This window comes from Schistocerca gregaria, chromosome X (assembly GCF_023897955.1).
Source record: "Schistocerca gregaria isolate iqSchGreg1 chromosome X, iqSchGreg1.2, whole genome shotgun sequence".
Classification (NCBI taxonomy): domain Eukaryota; kingdom Metazoa; phylum Arthropoda; class Insecta; order Orthoptera; family Acrididae; genus Schistocerca; species Schistocerca gregaria.
In genome coordinates this window covers 307,318,880-307,333,738 of record NC_064931.1, presented here as the reverse complement: position 1 = coordinate 307,333,738, position 14,859 = coordinate 307,318,880, and the positions used below count along the sequence as shown (strand labels likewise).

The 14,859-nt window shown below is 38.8% G+C and overlaps 1 protein-coding gene across 2 annotated transcripts in view; it reads right to left on the bottom strand.

Annotated features, from left to right (window-relative positions):
* The window catches only part of LOC126297512 (protein inturned), a 229,004-nt gene that overhangs the window by 23,111 nt on the left and 191,034 nt on the right, over positions 1-14,859 (bottom strand). For both annotated transcript variants that reach the window (XM_049988398.1, XM_049988397.1), the window contains exons 16-19: positions 12,521-12,660; positions 8,757-8,852; positions 2,381-2,574; positions 915-1,000 (exon numbers count right to left, since the gene is read on the bottom strand). In XM_049988398.1, the coding sequence (XP_049844355.1) occupies positions 915-1,000; positions 2,381-2,574; positions 8,757-8,852; positions 12,521-12,660 (516 nt within the window). The remainder of the gene's footprint in view (positions 1-914; positions 1,001-2,380; positions 2,575-8,756; positions 8,853-12,520; positions 12,661-14,859) is intronic.

Below are 14,859 nucleotides of genomic sequence, written 5' to 3'. Positions count from 1 at the left end.
TTCATGCAGTTCAATGTTCATTACATTATATCTAACAAACTATGTCTCATACAATGAAATAATTTTGCATTTCACCCTGCAGTTTTGTTTTCATGTAGTTCAATGTTCATGACATCATATCTCCTAAACTATGTCTCGTAAAATGAAATAATTTTACAGGTACATACAGTGGTGTGTGTGGATTTATCTATGTGTTGCAGATAGAGTTGGTAGTAAATAAGTAATAAATTAAAACATCATGCATAATTCAACAGTTTTTCATGCACCTCAGTGTTTATGACATCATATCTCCTGAACTATGTGTCATTCAGTGATAATTTTCTCAAGTATACTCAATGGTACGTATGCATACTTTCCGCAAACTGTTTTGTGAATACAATTATTAGTAAAGAAGTTATAATTAATAGGTCATGACTGATATGGCACCTTTACTGCATGAACAGTGAAAATGTAATAAGTGATAATTTTTTTCCCTTTAATCATTTTGTGGTGGAGGGGGGAGAAGTGAATGAGAAAAGTCTTGTAAAGGTTTTACATCACGTGTGAAGTTGCTTTCAAGTCGTTAATATAGTTTGGTTAAGTGTGTTCATAAACTATGCTTCCCTTATCCAACCCCTACCTCTTCAAGAGACAGATGGTTCTTATCCCCACTGTTGTTCTTTCCAGGTAGTAAGTGATATGTGTACCAAGTTTGGTTGAAACTGATCAAGCGGTTTAGGAGATTTGGAACAAACAAACATACATACTTTCTCTTTTATAGTATGCATGGATACTTTTTATTTGCTGATATATGAATCAGCAACTATAGTTTCTTTTAAATGGGATGATGTATTTTTGTAATGACATTTGATAGATTGTGAAATAAGAATACTAATTATTCACATGTTGTAAAGAACAACTGAATTCCAACTTACTTTGATGGTATGATATCATCCATTTCCAATGCTACAGGCTTTCCAAATGATGTTGGATCATAAGGACTGCCCTCAGTGACATGTTCCTGAAAAGAGATCTACTTCAGAACACTAACTCTTCTCGCTCCAAGGTAAAAAAAATTAATGGAAACCCCTATAACAGCCGCAGCATATGCAGTGTTAGAAGCTATAAATAAGTAACATGAGCTCATGTGATAGTAGCAATGACTGTTTGAGAAATTGGTTCTTGCACTGGACATGATCTAACTTTTGGAAGGAAATCATATCAAAATTCACCATCTTTACATTCAATGATGCCATATTTCCTCATTCCTATGCTTATCCTCTTCCTACAATGTGAGCACTGAACTTCAGATTTTATGGTGCTATTGTGCTGCAAGCCTTCGGAACTTACATTCAGCTATGAGAGGATAGTTCAAAACTGTCTGAAGCTGTCACCAATCATTTAATTTAATCACTGCCTCACTCCATTAATATCTTACATCTACAATCCTGTACATGTTCCATAGTGTACTTCCTTAATACATGACATATTTGTGACAATAATTTTTCCATTCAAGGGCCACTGCAGTTTTTATACTGCCTCTCCCCCATTAATTTTTTTTAAAAGAAAAAGGAGAAAAACTTCCTTTCTACTTAAATTGTTGGTACACTCAAAGCAACAGTTTTTACAGGTCAGATAACCAGTGGCTGTACGAGTTGAGAGAGACTCATCTCAGCCACACTGCAATATTAATATCTACATCTAACAAATCCATACCTCTTCAGTGGATTGCAATACTGCTACGTTAATGACAGAGAGGCAGTTAATAGTATAAATAGAGATTATTCTCTTGTCTCCCTGAAGAAGAAGGAATTTACAGTCCAGAACGCTGTGTTCTATGATTCAGTCACCTAACCTCTGCTAATGCACACATAAAAGTATTCCATTACCCTTGTATATTGTTACATTATCCACTTCCATCCTCATTAATAACTTCTTCATCTTTGAGACCAGATTTATAAACAAATTGTTGGACAGATTTGGGAAACATCATGGTCCTAGACTCAGCTAACCATTTCAAAGGCTGCATGGGAGGATCATTTCTAAACTTCTAGAAACTGCAACCCATTTTGAGGCAACAACTACCTTGACATGTGGTCACTAATAGCACTGTTACTCCTAAAAGAAGAGCCGACAGATTCATTGTCAGTCAAATGTATGAGTAATTTTATAAATGTAAGTTGCTGTAATATAGCAATGAGTGACAGCTTTTTCTTCTTCTTGGAATTTTCAAGCACTATAGCACACTAATGATAAATATACACACCAATAACATAAATATACATGTAAGGAAAAAGTGTAGGTCAAAAAGTTTGTAATGTTTTAACAAAAAGATATAAAAGAGATTACTGCATTATTTACTCTATTATACATAAATTATGTGTCACAGATAAGTAATTACCTCCCAGTCAGATTCCGACTCTTCTGATTGTTCTGAAGGTGATTCAGAAAATCTGTCTACACTGCCATGTCTTGTTATACGTTCTCTTTCAGCTCTCCGACCCAAAATGGGAGCTGACTCATCACTCATTTCACTCATGACACTTGTTGCCTGACTAGCTGAGTCTTCTGATGTAGAGCCTTGTAGTGACACACCTACACAAGACATAACATTTGACAGAGAGAGAGAGAGAGAGAGAGAGAGAGAGAGAGAGAGAGAGAGAGAGAGAGAGAGAGAGACTAGTGCATACAACTTTCATTTTTGTTCGAGTCATTCTGATTTCCAGAAATTGTATGTGAAACTTGACATTATACATTAAAATCATCATAAAAATTCAAGCAGGATGCATAATTAAATTATTAGACACTATACAGAGGGCTACTGAGCAATATCTATTACATTGATATGTCTCCTAAACAATACATATCTGATAGTAATGTAGAACTTAGTTTGCATCCATTTTAAGATAATTACTGAAATTTGTGGCTCTAATTGTGGCAGATAAAACACTATGACTTAGTGATGCATCAAATTCTGTAAATACATTTTAATCAACAATAAATCATGAGATCACCAGAGTGTTATATGTGTTTAATGACTTGGAACTTTGTGTCATAAATTCTGTAAGACAATCATATCATATACGTCTCTACGGAGATGGGACAGGAGATCTGAGGTTTAACATTTCATTTCTATGAGGTCATTAGATCCAGAGCATATGCACAGATTGGACAATGATGTGGTGTGTATTGGTAAAATCTTTTTTAAGGAATCATCCTGATATTTACATTAAATAGTTTATGGAAACCACAGTAAACTTAACATCTGGATGGCTGGATGGAGATATAGATGCATGTCCTCCCAAATACAAGACTAGTATGGACTTTTATATGATGAGTAAAAAAATATATTCAAATGCTGCGATAAATGTGGTACACAAATTGCCTGACATAAAAAGCAGAGCATCCAGAAGCAGAGGAGGAAAGGAAATGAAACTTAAAGGGTTGAGAGGGTATGCTATGTTATTACAGTGATTATACACTACTGGCCATTAAAATTGCTACACCAAGAAGAAATGCAGATGATAAACGGGTATTCATTGGACACATATATTCTACTGGAACTGACATGTGATTACATTTTCATGTAATTTGGATGCATAGATCCTGAGAAATCAGTACCCAGAACAACCACCTCTGGCCATAATAACGACCTTGATACACCTGGGCATTGAGTCAAACAGAGCTTGGATGGAGTGTACAGGTACACCTGCCCAATCAGCTTCAACACGATACCACAGTTCATCAAGAGTAGTGACTGGCGTATTGTGACGAGCCAGTTGCTCGGCCACCATTGACCAGATGTTTTCAATTGGTGAGACATCTGGAGAATGTGCTGGCCAGGGCAGCAGTCAAACATTTTCTGTATCCAGAAAGCCCTGTACAGCACCTGCAACAGTATGGTTTCGCTAGGATCGAATGAATGGTAGAGCTATGGGTCGTAACACATCTGAAATGTAACGATCACTGTTCAAAGTGCTGTTAATGCGAACAAGAGGTGACCGAGCCGTGTAACCAATGGCACCCCATACCATAACGCCAGGTGATACGACAGTATGGCGATGACGAATACATGCTTCCAATGTGCGCTCACTGCAATGTTGCCAAACAAGGATGCAACCATCATGATGCTGTAAACAGAACCTGGATTCATCCGAAAAAATGATGTTTTGCCATTCATGCACCCAGGTTCATCGTTGAGTACAACATCGCAGTCACTCCTGTCTGTGAAGCAGCGTCAAGGGTAACCACAGCCGTAGTCTCCGAGCTGATAGTCCATGCTGCTGCAAACGTTGTTCAACTGTTTGTGCAGATGGTTGTTGTCTTGCAAAACGTCCCCATCTGTTGACTCAGGGATTGAGACGTGGCTGCACGATCCCTTGCAGCCATGCGGATAAGATACCTGTCATTTCGACTGCTAGTGATACGAGGCCATTGGGATCCAGCACGGCATTCCATATTACCCTTCTGAACCCACCGATTCCATATTCTGCTAAAAGTCATTGGATCTCGACCAATGCGAGCAGCAATGTCGCGATACAATAAACCGCAATCGTGATAGGCTACAATCCGACCTTTATCAAAGTCAGAAACGTGATGGTATACATTTCTCCTTCTTACATGAGGCATCACAACAACATTCCATGAGGCAACACCAGTCAACTGCTGCTTGTGTATGAGAAATTGGTTGGAAACTTTCCTCATGTCAGCACGATGTAGGTGTCGCCACTGGTGCCAACCTTGTGTGAATGCTCTGAAAAGCTAATCATTTGCATATCACAGCATCTTCTTCCTGTCGGTTAAATTTCGCGTCTGTAGCATGTCATCTTCATGGTGTAGCAATTTTAATGGCAAGTAGTGTAAAATTGAATCAAATTTACAAAGAACTTGACAGGATGAGCCCTTTTATCAGTATGAAATTGCACCCCCTTTGGCCTTGGACAAATGCACTGATCTAATTGTGAAGGACATCATAAAACCACTGCATTTTCTACTAAGGCAATTTGGCCTACAACTGTTGTAACTGATCCTTAATATCCTGGATACTGGTACTGGGACAGAGTTGACATCCAAGCTGATCACACATATGTTCTGTCAGGTACAGATGTGGGAATCAGGCTGGCCACAGGAACATTCCAACATCATACACACAGTTCATAGAGACATGTGTCATTGCCCTGTTGAAAAATGGCACTTCAGTAATGTCACATGAGAGGCAAAAGCTGAGGATGCAGGACATCCATGACGTACCCTTGTGTCATCAGATTGCCCTCAGTCACTACCAGATGTGACCTAATGTCATACCTGATGGCTCCCCACACCAGAACATAGGGAGAAAAAATGCTGTGCCTCTACAAAACATTGGAAGAATTGGACCTTTCCCAAGTTATGTGGAGTAGTGCATTATCACAATAACACATTACGACATCATTCAGCAGCAGTCAATGCTTCCTAGTTATGGCACCAATTCACCCACAGCTATTTGTGTTGTGGTATTAATGTCAGAATATCCATGGGATGAGAATTCCCTAGCTTGTGTACTGCTAATCTCCAACCAATGGTGCAGGATAACACAGAACGTTGCAGGGAGACCATTACTTGTTCTCAGATGGCAAGTGCAGATGTGATGGGGTTGAAATGTGCTTCTTGGTGCATGATAAGGTGATCCTCCATCATGCTGGTCAGACGTGGTCAACTAGAGCCCTTACAGTGAACAAGTCTTCCCTAACATTCCCATGCAGTCTGACATTGAGCCACTGTTACATCCAAATGCCCACAAATCTAGATACTGCATGATTTGATCAGCTGTCCAAATGGAGACCCATAATGAGGCCCCTTTCAAACTCTGTCAGGTGGTGATAACATTGCCTCACACTTGTAGGCAGCATCTCCACATCCTTTTAAGTGATCACCCAACATCTGACACTGTTCACATTACTTATACACTGATTAGCCAGGACATTATGACCACCTACCTAACAGCCAGTATGTCCTCCTTTGGCATAGATAACAGTGTAAATGTGTTATGGCAGGGAAGCAATGAGGCCTTGGTGGGTCGCTGGAGGGAGTTGGCGCCACATCTGCACACACAGGTCACCTAATTCAAGTAAATTCCAGGGATGGGGGTGATGAGCTCTGATGCCATGTTCAGTCAATCCCAGATGTGTTCAATTGGGTTCAGATCTGGTGAGTTGGGGGCCGAGTACATCAACTGTAACTCACCACTATGTTCCTTGAACCACTCCATCACACACCTCGCCTTATGACATGGCACTTTTTGTTACTGAATAATGCCCACTGCTGTCAGTAAACATGATCATCATGAAAGAGTGTACATGGTCTGCAACAAGTTTATGATACTCCTTGATGGTTGTGATGCCTTGCATGAGCTACACTGGACCCATGGATCGCCATGTGAATGTTCCCCAGAGTATAATGTAGCCACTACCAGCTTGTCTCCGTCCTGTGGTACAGGTGTCAAGGAGCTGTTCCCCTGGAAGATGACAGATTCGTGACTTCCCATCAGCATGATGAAGAAGGTATCTGGATTCATCAGACCATGCAACACTCTGCCACAGCGCCAACATCCAGTGCCAATGGTCTCATGCCCATTTCAAGCATAGGTGCTGATGTCATGATATTAATATTGGGACATGCATGGGTCACCGGATGGGAAGGTCCATCATTACTAGTGTTCGGTGCACTGTGTTTCCAGACACAGTTGCACTCTGCCCAGCACTGAAATCTGATGTTAGTTTCACCACAGTTCACTGCCTGTCATGTTTTACCAGTATGCCCAGCCTATGACATCTGACACCTGTACCGAGGGGTGGCTGCCCAAACCCAAGATGTCAGGACATAGTTTCACCTTGGTTTTGCCACACTCACCACAGCGCTCCTCGAACACCTGACAATACATGCAGTTTCTGAAATGTTCATGCCAAGCCTCTGGGCCATCACAATCTGCTCTTGGTCAAACTCAGATACATCATGCACATTCCCCATTCTACTCATAGACAGCAATGACATTAGATGTACCATGTGTGTGTCTGACAATCAGTCATTCCTTGCCAGATGCTGCTGCTATTGCCTGAACAAGTTTATATCAATAGAAGGTTGGTTGTCATAATGTTCTGGCTAATCAGTGAACATCCTACCAGGCCTGGTAACAACATAACAGTAAGCAACACTAGTGCATTCTGCTGGCAATTCTACATGTTACAGAGTCTTGCAACTATTAATCATGTACATATGCACCAGTGGTGTGTGTGTGTGTGTGTAGTTATACTGAGATCTGACCATGTCTTCTGAGTGCATCACTCTCTTTTTTTTCCCAGGCTGTGTATTTTGTCACAGAATTTCATACGATGATTTCTTTCTCATTAGTGCCCTTCCTGTTATGACTTGTCAAACATGTTCAAATAACTGAATCCCAAAATTTTGTCTGTCGCATCACTGTAAGAGAGAGCTTTCCCCATTATTTTATCCATCAAGTAGGAATCTCATGAATACCGACTTTGTGAATGAATGTTGGCTGGTTTGAAAACACTGTACACCACATGTGGAGATGGAGCTCTATCATTGCTTATGTTCAGTTCCCCCACCCTCTAATGTCTATTATTTTTTCTAATACAACATGTATTAGGAGAGTTTTGTAATGCAAGGTCCTAGGTGAACAAGCCCCAACCTGCTTTTGTGTGTCACACATCTACATTTATAATCCAAAAGCCACCATACGGTGTATGCAGTGGAGAACATAGCATGTGCTACTACACTCTTGATGTCTGTTTTCTTTATTTTATGGGAATGTGGAAAAAAAGAAAATATATCTATGAGGGAAAGACATTAAGATAAATAGCTACCTCATGAGGCAGATGTGTTAAAATCATATATCCAAGACTGACTTTCATGAGCTGATTCTTTCAACATGACTGCTAGTAAAAAATTTACACTGGCATCTGCAGTAAGTTATGTGAGATTGATTTTTTACCTCAAACAGATACTCTACTGGAATTTTCTATGAATGAATTGGTCTCACTGATATGGTATGATGACTATATTTAGTTGCCAGATGACACAGGGAAGAAATGCCTTGAAGACATGTTTGGAAGAATGAAGAGATGGTCTACTGGAAATTATTTTTTTTTAAAAAAGTAATGTAGCTTGAACTATGTAACAACATTTTACTGTGGATTTTTAAATCATCGATTTTTAATTTTTTTCCAGATGTCTCTATCACCCTATTAGAAGGAAAGATGAACATGCTGCTGGCTGTGCAATCATAACTGTATTTGTACTCTGGGTGAAACATATACACACATTATTTCTTCATCTCATTGTAAGATCCACAATTTAAAATTGATCCTGGTATTCTCTGCTCGTGTAGTCTACTATTCTCGTGTCTCATAGGATGTTTCCAATATGTTATTTTCACTTTTCCAGAGCCAAATATTCTTTGTACTGCTATACAGACTGATTACAAGATGCTATACAAGCCAAAATTTTGAAGTAATTTGGTACAATACACACACGACTACAGTACTTTAGCTTGCCCAGTGTACAGTACCTTAAAAAGCTCATGAAATCTCAGAGGTGTAATGTCAAAGAACTTGAAACTAGTACCATATGCAATTATGCTGTGTCATTAATTTTAGAGCTGCTTTCAAGTTCTATATTATATATGATATACATAAAATAGCATACATTCTTCATGTGGCTAAAATTGTTCCTTTATAATATTTTCTCATTTTATTTCATATTATTTCACAAAAACGCACCTGAAGACATGTACCCATAACCTTTGTCTGGACTGCTTCGCCTTTTTAAGATCGATGTAACTTCTGGCTGCTTCTTCGGTAATACAAAACTGTTACCTAATCAACATGATTTAATTTAGAGCATCAATAATTATGAGTACCAATAAGACAGATATACTTTAAGCAAATCTATATTTCTATGTGTACCTTAATTGGCACAGACAATGAATAGCATGTGATGTTACAATTTATTAAAGAACTGATTTCACAACAGGAGGGTATAGCAGTGAAATGGGAAGATTTATGGAATGCATAGTCCACATGGTGGCAGGCTTATGAGAGTAGGGGGGCAGTGATTTTACAAGTCTAAACTCTCATAACTGATAGTAGTTTGCTGTAAATGGTACATAGTATTTTGGAATCTTTCACTCTCTGACTACAACAAAGGTGCACAATCAAGGATGAAATCTTATAGACATCACCTAAATGAAATGAACAGATTTTAGTTTTAGTAATAAGTTTCATTCATATTAAATCATGTATATGCTTTGCAGTCTGATAGAGTTGGTACTGTAATTATCTGCTGTCCACAAATCATTCCATTTCACTGCATCACAATGTACTAATTATTAGTGGCAATATCAGTTACATACATAAAAATATTAGTGAACAATTTTATACTAATCAAAAGCTAACAATGATTTAATAAAACATCTAGCACACATTCAAAAATAAAAATGCTGTGTGTGGAAATTCCTTATATTTGTAAGCAGCAGCTGTAAGAAATTAGGTGTCTTATTTCTTATAATATTATTGTTACCTGAATCACACTTCTGTCACACCTGGAAGTGAGTTAAATTCTCCAACATTTGGTACATAAATCTTCTAGAGACAAGCAGATAACAAGTATGAGAGCAAATACCTAGTTAAAGGTTCCATATACTTAATCTCCCATGTTTATAAAAATACGGAACATTGATAAATAGGAAGGAAATCAAGCTTTGATTGTAGTTGAATATGTGAAACTCATTTCCCTTGTTATCTACAACATTCAGAAGGGTAAATATATCAGAACTCTACTTGACAAAGTGATTCTGAACTTTATGAAATCTTTAACAGTATTCCACGTCACCCCCTACCACACAAAATATAAGCTTACACAATATAAGACCAAGTATGTGAATTGTATAAGGAATTACTGGAAAACAGAATGAGGTATGCTGTTCTCAATACAAAGATATCACCAGAAGCAAAAATAGCATATGTGCTGCCTTGCAGAAGGCAACATTTATGAGATGTGGGCAACTGATCTAAATCTACAAGCAGCACAAGATATCATCTACTAACTACTCTAAAATCTTTATGATCTTTCTTATAAGAAATTGATTACCACATTCTCTTTCCATCTCAAAGGAAAAAGTTCTCATTGTTAAAAATATCTTTAAAACAGTTCCAAATTTCTCTGTTTAAAGACAAATTAGTGTCTCAGCTTTATTAACATCATAACTAGTAAAACTTGTGCTGTATCATTAACCCACAGCAATGGTTACCACAGAACTCCAATGGTAGTGTGAAAGACAAAAACCTTCACCATTCTCATGCATAACATTGGGGAGAAATTTCTGCAGATTTTAATAAGGTTCACATCTCAACTAGGAACGATGTGAATATGTCAGTGACTTCATAAGCTATGAAATCATGTCTGCAGTATTTGTACCTGTAGTTTACACTAGAGGACAGTGACAGCTCTGTGGAATAAACTAAGGTGATTGCTTATGTTTCAGGCATGTGGAAACTAATACTGTGATTTAGTACTTACATTTACAAGAAAACTGACAATGTATATTTGTGATGGACTGCTGATTTTGCATAGAAAGAATTCATCGACATATAGGGTATCATAAAAATTGAAAATGGTTTTTCACTGTGTATTCCATACAAGTACAAGCACACTGTGGAATGGCAGGCTATTTCTGTGGGAGAAGCAGACAGCCTTTAAGCAAATGGAATCTTTGGTGTCATCCATTAGTAGTTTAACCACATAACATGAGGTGTGTCAGAAAAGTGATGAGACTGAGGACACTGCGAGTAATATGGCAATGCTGTGTTGTTCTACTTGAGTAGAATGGTTCAAATGGCTCTGAGCACTATGGGACATCTGAGGTCATCAGTCATCTAGAACTTACAACTATTTAAACCTAACTAACCCAAGGACATCACACACATCCATGCCCAAGGCAGGATTCGAACCTGCGACTGTAGCAGTCGCACAGTTCCAGACTGAAATGCCTAGAACCGCTCAGCCACAATGGCCGGTCTACTTGTGTAGACCGTGTGTTCATCTCTTCCAGGTGTTCAGCCAGAGTTTCAGCTTCATACAGCCACCATATAACTTTTGAGAGATTCATCAGTGAAACTGTGCTTTTGTTGTGTGTTATGATAATGGAACAGCAGACTTGAAAGCAATGTTATGCTAGCAAGTTTTGTGTTAAACTTGAGGAATCAGTGAGCAGGGCCTCTGAGAAGCTGAAACAGGCCTATAGGGCAACATTCCTTATCAAGAGGACACGTCCCAATGAAAACATCAAACATGTGTATGCTCTTGTGAGATGAGACCCACATTTAACAATAAGGTTGATGGATGACTTTGTAAACTTAAACACCTTCACCATACATCAAATTTTGTGCAAAGATATGCACATGCAAAAGGTCCATGCCAAAATGGTGCTGAAAAAACCTCACAACTGAGCAGAAGAACAATCGAAGAGATGTGTTGATATTGTTGAGAGGATTGCCAATGACCACGAATAGTTCAGTTGTGTGGTCACAGATGATAAATCATGGATTTTTGAGTAGGATCTTGAGACAAAGTGGCAAAGCAAGGAATGGCACACTAAGACATCTCCTTGACTGAAAAAAAGATAAAATGAGCAAATCAAAGATCAAAACAATGCTGATTTGCTGTACCTTTCATAAAGAAGTTGTTCTTCCAGAACAGACTGTCAACCGAGTGTTTTAAAAAGACGCCTTGAAAGGTTCAGGAATGGGTGAACTGAGTGAGACTGGACATGCAGACAAGTGAATGCTGCATCATGAAATGGCCTCATGTCACATGGCCACCCTATCATGGAATTTTTGACCTCAAAAGGGATTTCTATTGCTCCACAGCCACCCTATTCACCTGATCAGAGTCCATGTGACTATTTTCTTTTCTTGAAATTGAAAACTGTCTTAAAAGGACATTATTTTGGGACTGTGGAGAATATTCAAAAGAATGTGACTTATCTTATTACAGGCTCTACCAGCTGAACCCTTGCAGCCCTGCTGCCAAGTATGGGAACAATGACTCTACCCATGTATAGGTGCCAAATGGTACTACATTGAAGGGAACAATATTGTTTTTTGAAAATAAAATAAAATAAAAAATAACAACTTTGGCAGATAAAACATCAATCTCATTACTTTTCTCACACACCTCGTAAACACACAACCTTGGTCAGATTTTATGTTGAGAAGAACTAACAAAACATACATAACTTGTTATTAATCTCTTCTTACATACTTTCTTTGTAGAAACTTTATCGACACCTTTTATACATGCCATATACTTAAGCCACCAGCAAATAAAGTCTGTGGATACATATCAGAGACATGATAGCAAGTGAAATAATCCAGCTTAATCATCACACATGATCACAATATATGACCAAAGTTGTGTGTAAAATGAACATGACTGCTGGTAACTTAATGGGAAGAAATATAACTCCACCATGTGAAATTCTTACCTGTTACTGATGATGCTTTTGTTGGTGTCAAAGAATCTAGCTGCTTGACAAAACCAAGGAAGTTCTCTGCTTTTCGAGAGGCTTTATTAGACAGCAATAGATCCGGTGTTGTAATTTGTGGACGGCAATTTGCAGATAACCTTTTCAAAAAACATGTAAATTTATTTGATTAGCATCAAGAATTAAATTCTACAATACTAATGTGCTGGTATATGGGTAACTTTTCATACCCACACCTACATACCTACCCCACAAGTCACCATACGATGTATAGTGGAGGGTACCCTGTACAGCTGTTAGTCATTCCCTTTGCTGTTCCATTCACACATGGAGTGAGGAAAAAATGATGTCTATATACTTACATTTGAACCCTGATTTCTCTTATCTTGTCTTCACTGTCCTTAAATGATATGATACGTATGTTGCTTGCAGTAGGGTTGTTCTGCAGTCTGTTGCAAATACCAGTTCTCTAAATTTTCTCAATCGTGTTTTGTGAAAAGAATATCTTATCCCTCTGGGGATTCCCACTGGAGTTCACACAACATTTCCATAATACCTGCATGCTGATCAAACCTAAAGGAAAAAAATATAGCACCAAGCCTATGAATTTCTTCAATTTCTTTCTTTAATCCTACATTGTGGGGTCCCAAACACCTGAGCAGTACTCAAGAATGGGTTGCACAAGTCTTCTGTACACAGTCTCCTTTATAGAGACTTAACCCACTAAACCAAGCATTTGCCTTCCCTATAATTGACCTTATGTGCATTTTACATTTCATGCCACTTTGCAACATTATGCCTATATATTTACAAGCCATCACTGTGTCACGCAGCACACTACTGATACTGTAATCAAACACTACAGGACTGCTTATACTACTCACCTTCATTGACTTACATTTTCCCACATTTAAAGAAAGCTGCCATTCACCACATGAAATAGAACTCTCTCCAAGTCATCTCGTATCCTCCTATAGCCATTCAAAGGCAGCATGACACTTTCCAGTACATTATAGTGTAATCAGCAAATAGTCAGAGAATGCTGCAGATCGTTTACGTACTTAGACAACAAATGCAACCTTATTACTCTTCCCTGCAGAACTCCTGAAAATACCTTTGTTTCTGATGAACACTCGTCATCCAAGGTAATGTACTGGATTCTATTACTTAAAATTTTTGCAAGCCACTCATGTATCTGTGAACCTATTCCATATGCTTGTAACTTCATTGACAGTGCACTCTGTCAAATGCTTTCTGAAAATCTATGAAAGTAGAATCTGCCTGTTGCCCTTCATCCATGCTTCACAGGATATCATATGCCTTTGTTTTATGTTCTCCATACAGCAGTTTGTGTGGCGGTTGAATGATGGTATGTCTATATGATTCTCCTGCACAAATTATTTTTTAAATGCAAGATTGAAAACTTCAGCTTTCATTTTGCTGCCTTCTTTTGCCATGCCAGCCTGATCTGAAAGTGACTGAATAGAAGCCTTTGATCCAGTTAGTGATTTTATATGTGACCAGAATTTTCTACAGCTGATGGCAAGATCTGTAGCTAACACATGATGCTGGTAGTGATTGTATGCTTCGTGCATCAACCTTTTTACAGATGCACGAATTTCTACTAACTTCTGCCTACTGGCATTTTTGTATTCTTTTTTGAACTGTGAATACAACAATCTCCATTTTCTCAGCATTTTCAGAATTTTGTAATTAAACTACTTTAGTATCCAGCCAGCTGACATCATGATGGAGGCACATGAGGTGGCATGGGTAGAGCAGTGGAGCATTTCAGAAACCTGCCATGGAAGGCACTTGTGTCACTCAGTAAGGGCAGAGGGGCATGCCTCTACTTCCTGTAGATTGACTCACATGGTAAGTTCATTTCCTCTCATGGTGTAGGGTTCTCATATTGTTATCAGCTCACTGTCAGCCCGTGAAGAACCCATGCCGACAGTGTACAGTAGCGGCGTTATCATGCCTGTGCAGATACTAAAACGACATTGGGTCTTTTCTGTTTTTAATCCACTTACCCAGTGCAAACATATCCAGAGCACGATTAACTTAACAATCAGTTTAAACTTTGCCCACCAATGACTTGCCGCAGTGTTTACACCGGTTCCTGTCAGATCACCAAAGTTAAGCACTGTCGCAGTTGGCTAGCACTTGGATGGGTCACCATCCGGGTCAACTGAGTGCTGTTGGCAAGTGGGGTGGACTCAGCCCTTGTGAGGCCAACTGAGGAGCTACTTGACTGTGAAGTAGCGGCACTGGTCACGAAAACTAACAATGGCTGGGAGAGCGATGTGTTGACCACATGCCTCTCTGTATCTGCATCC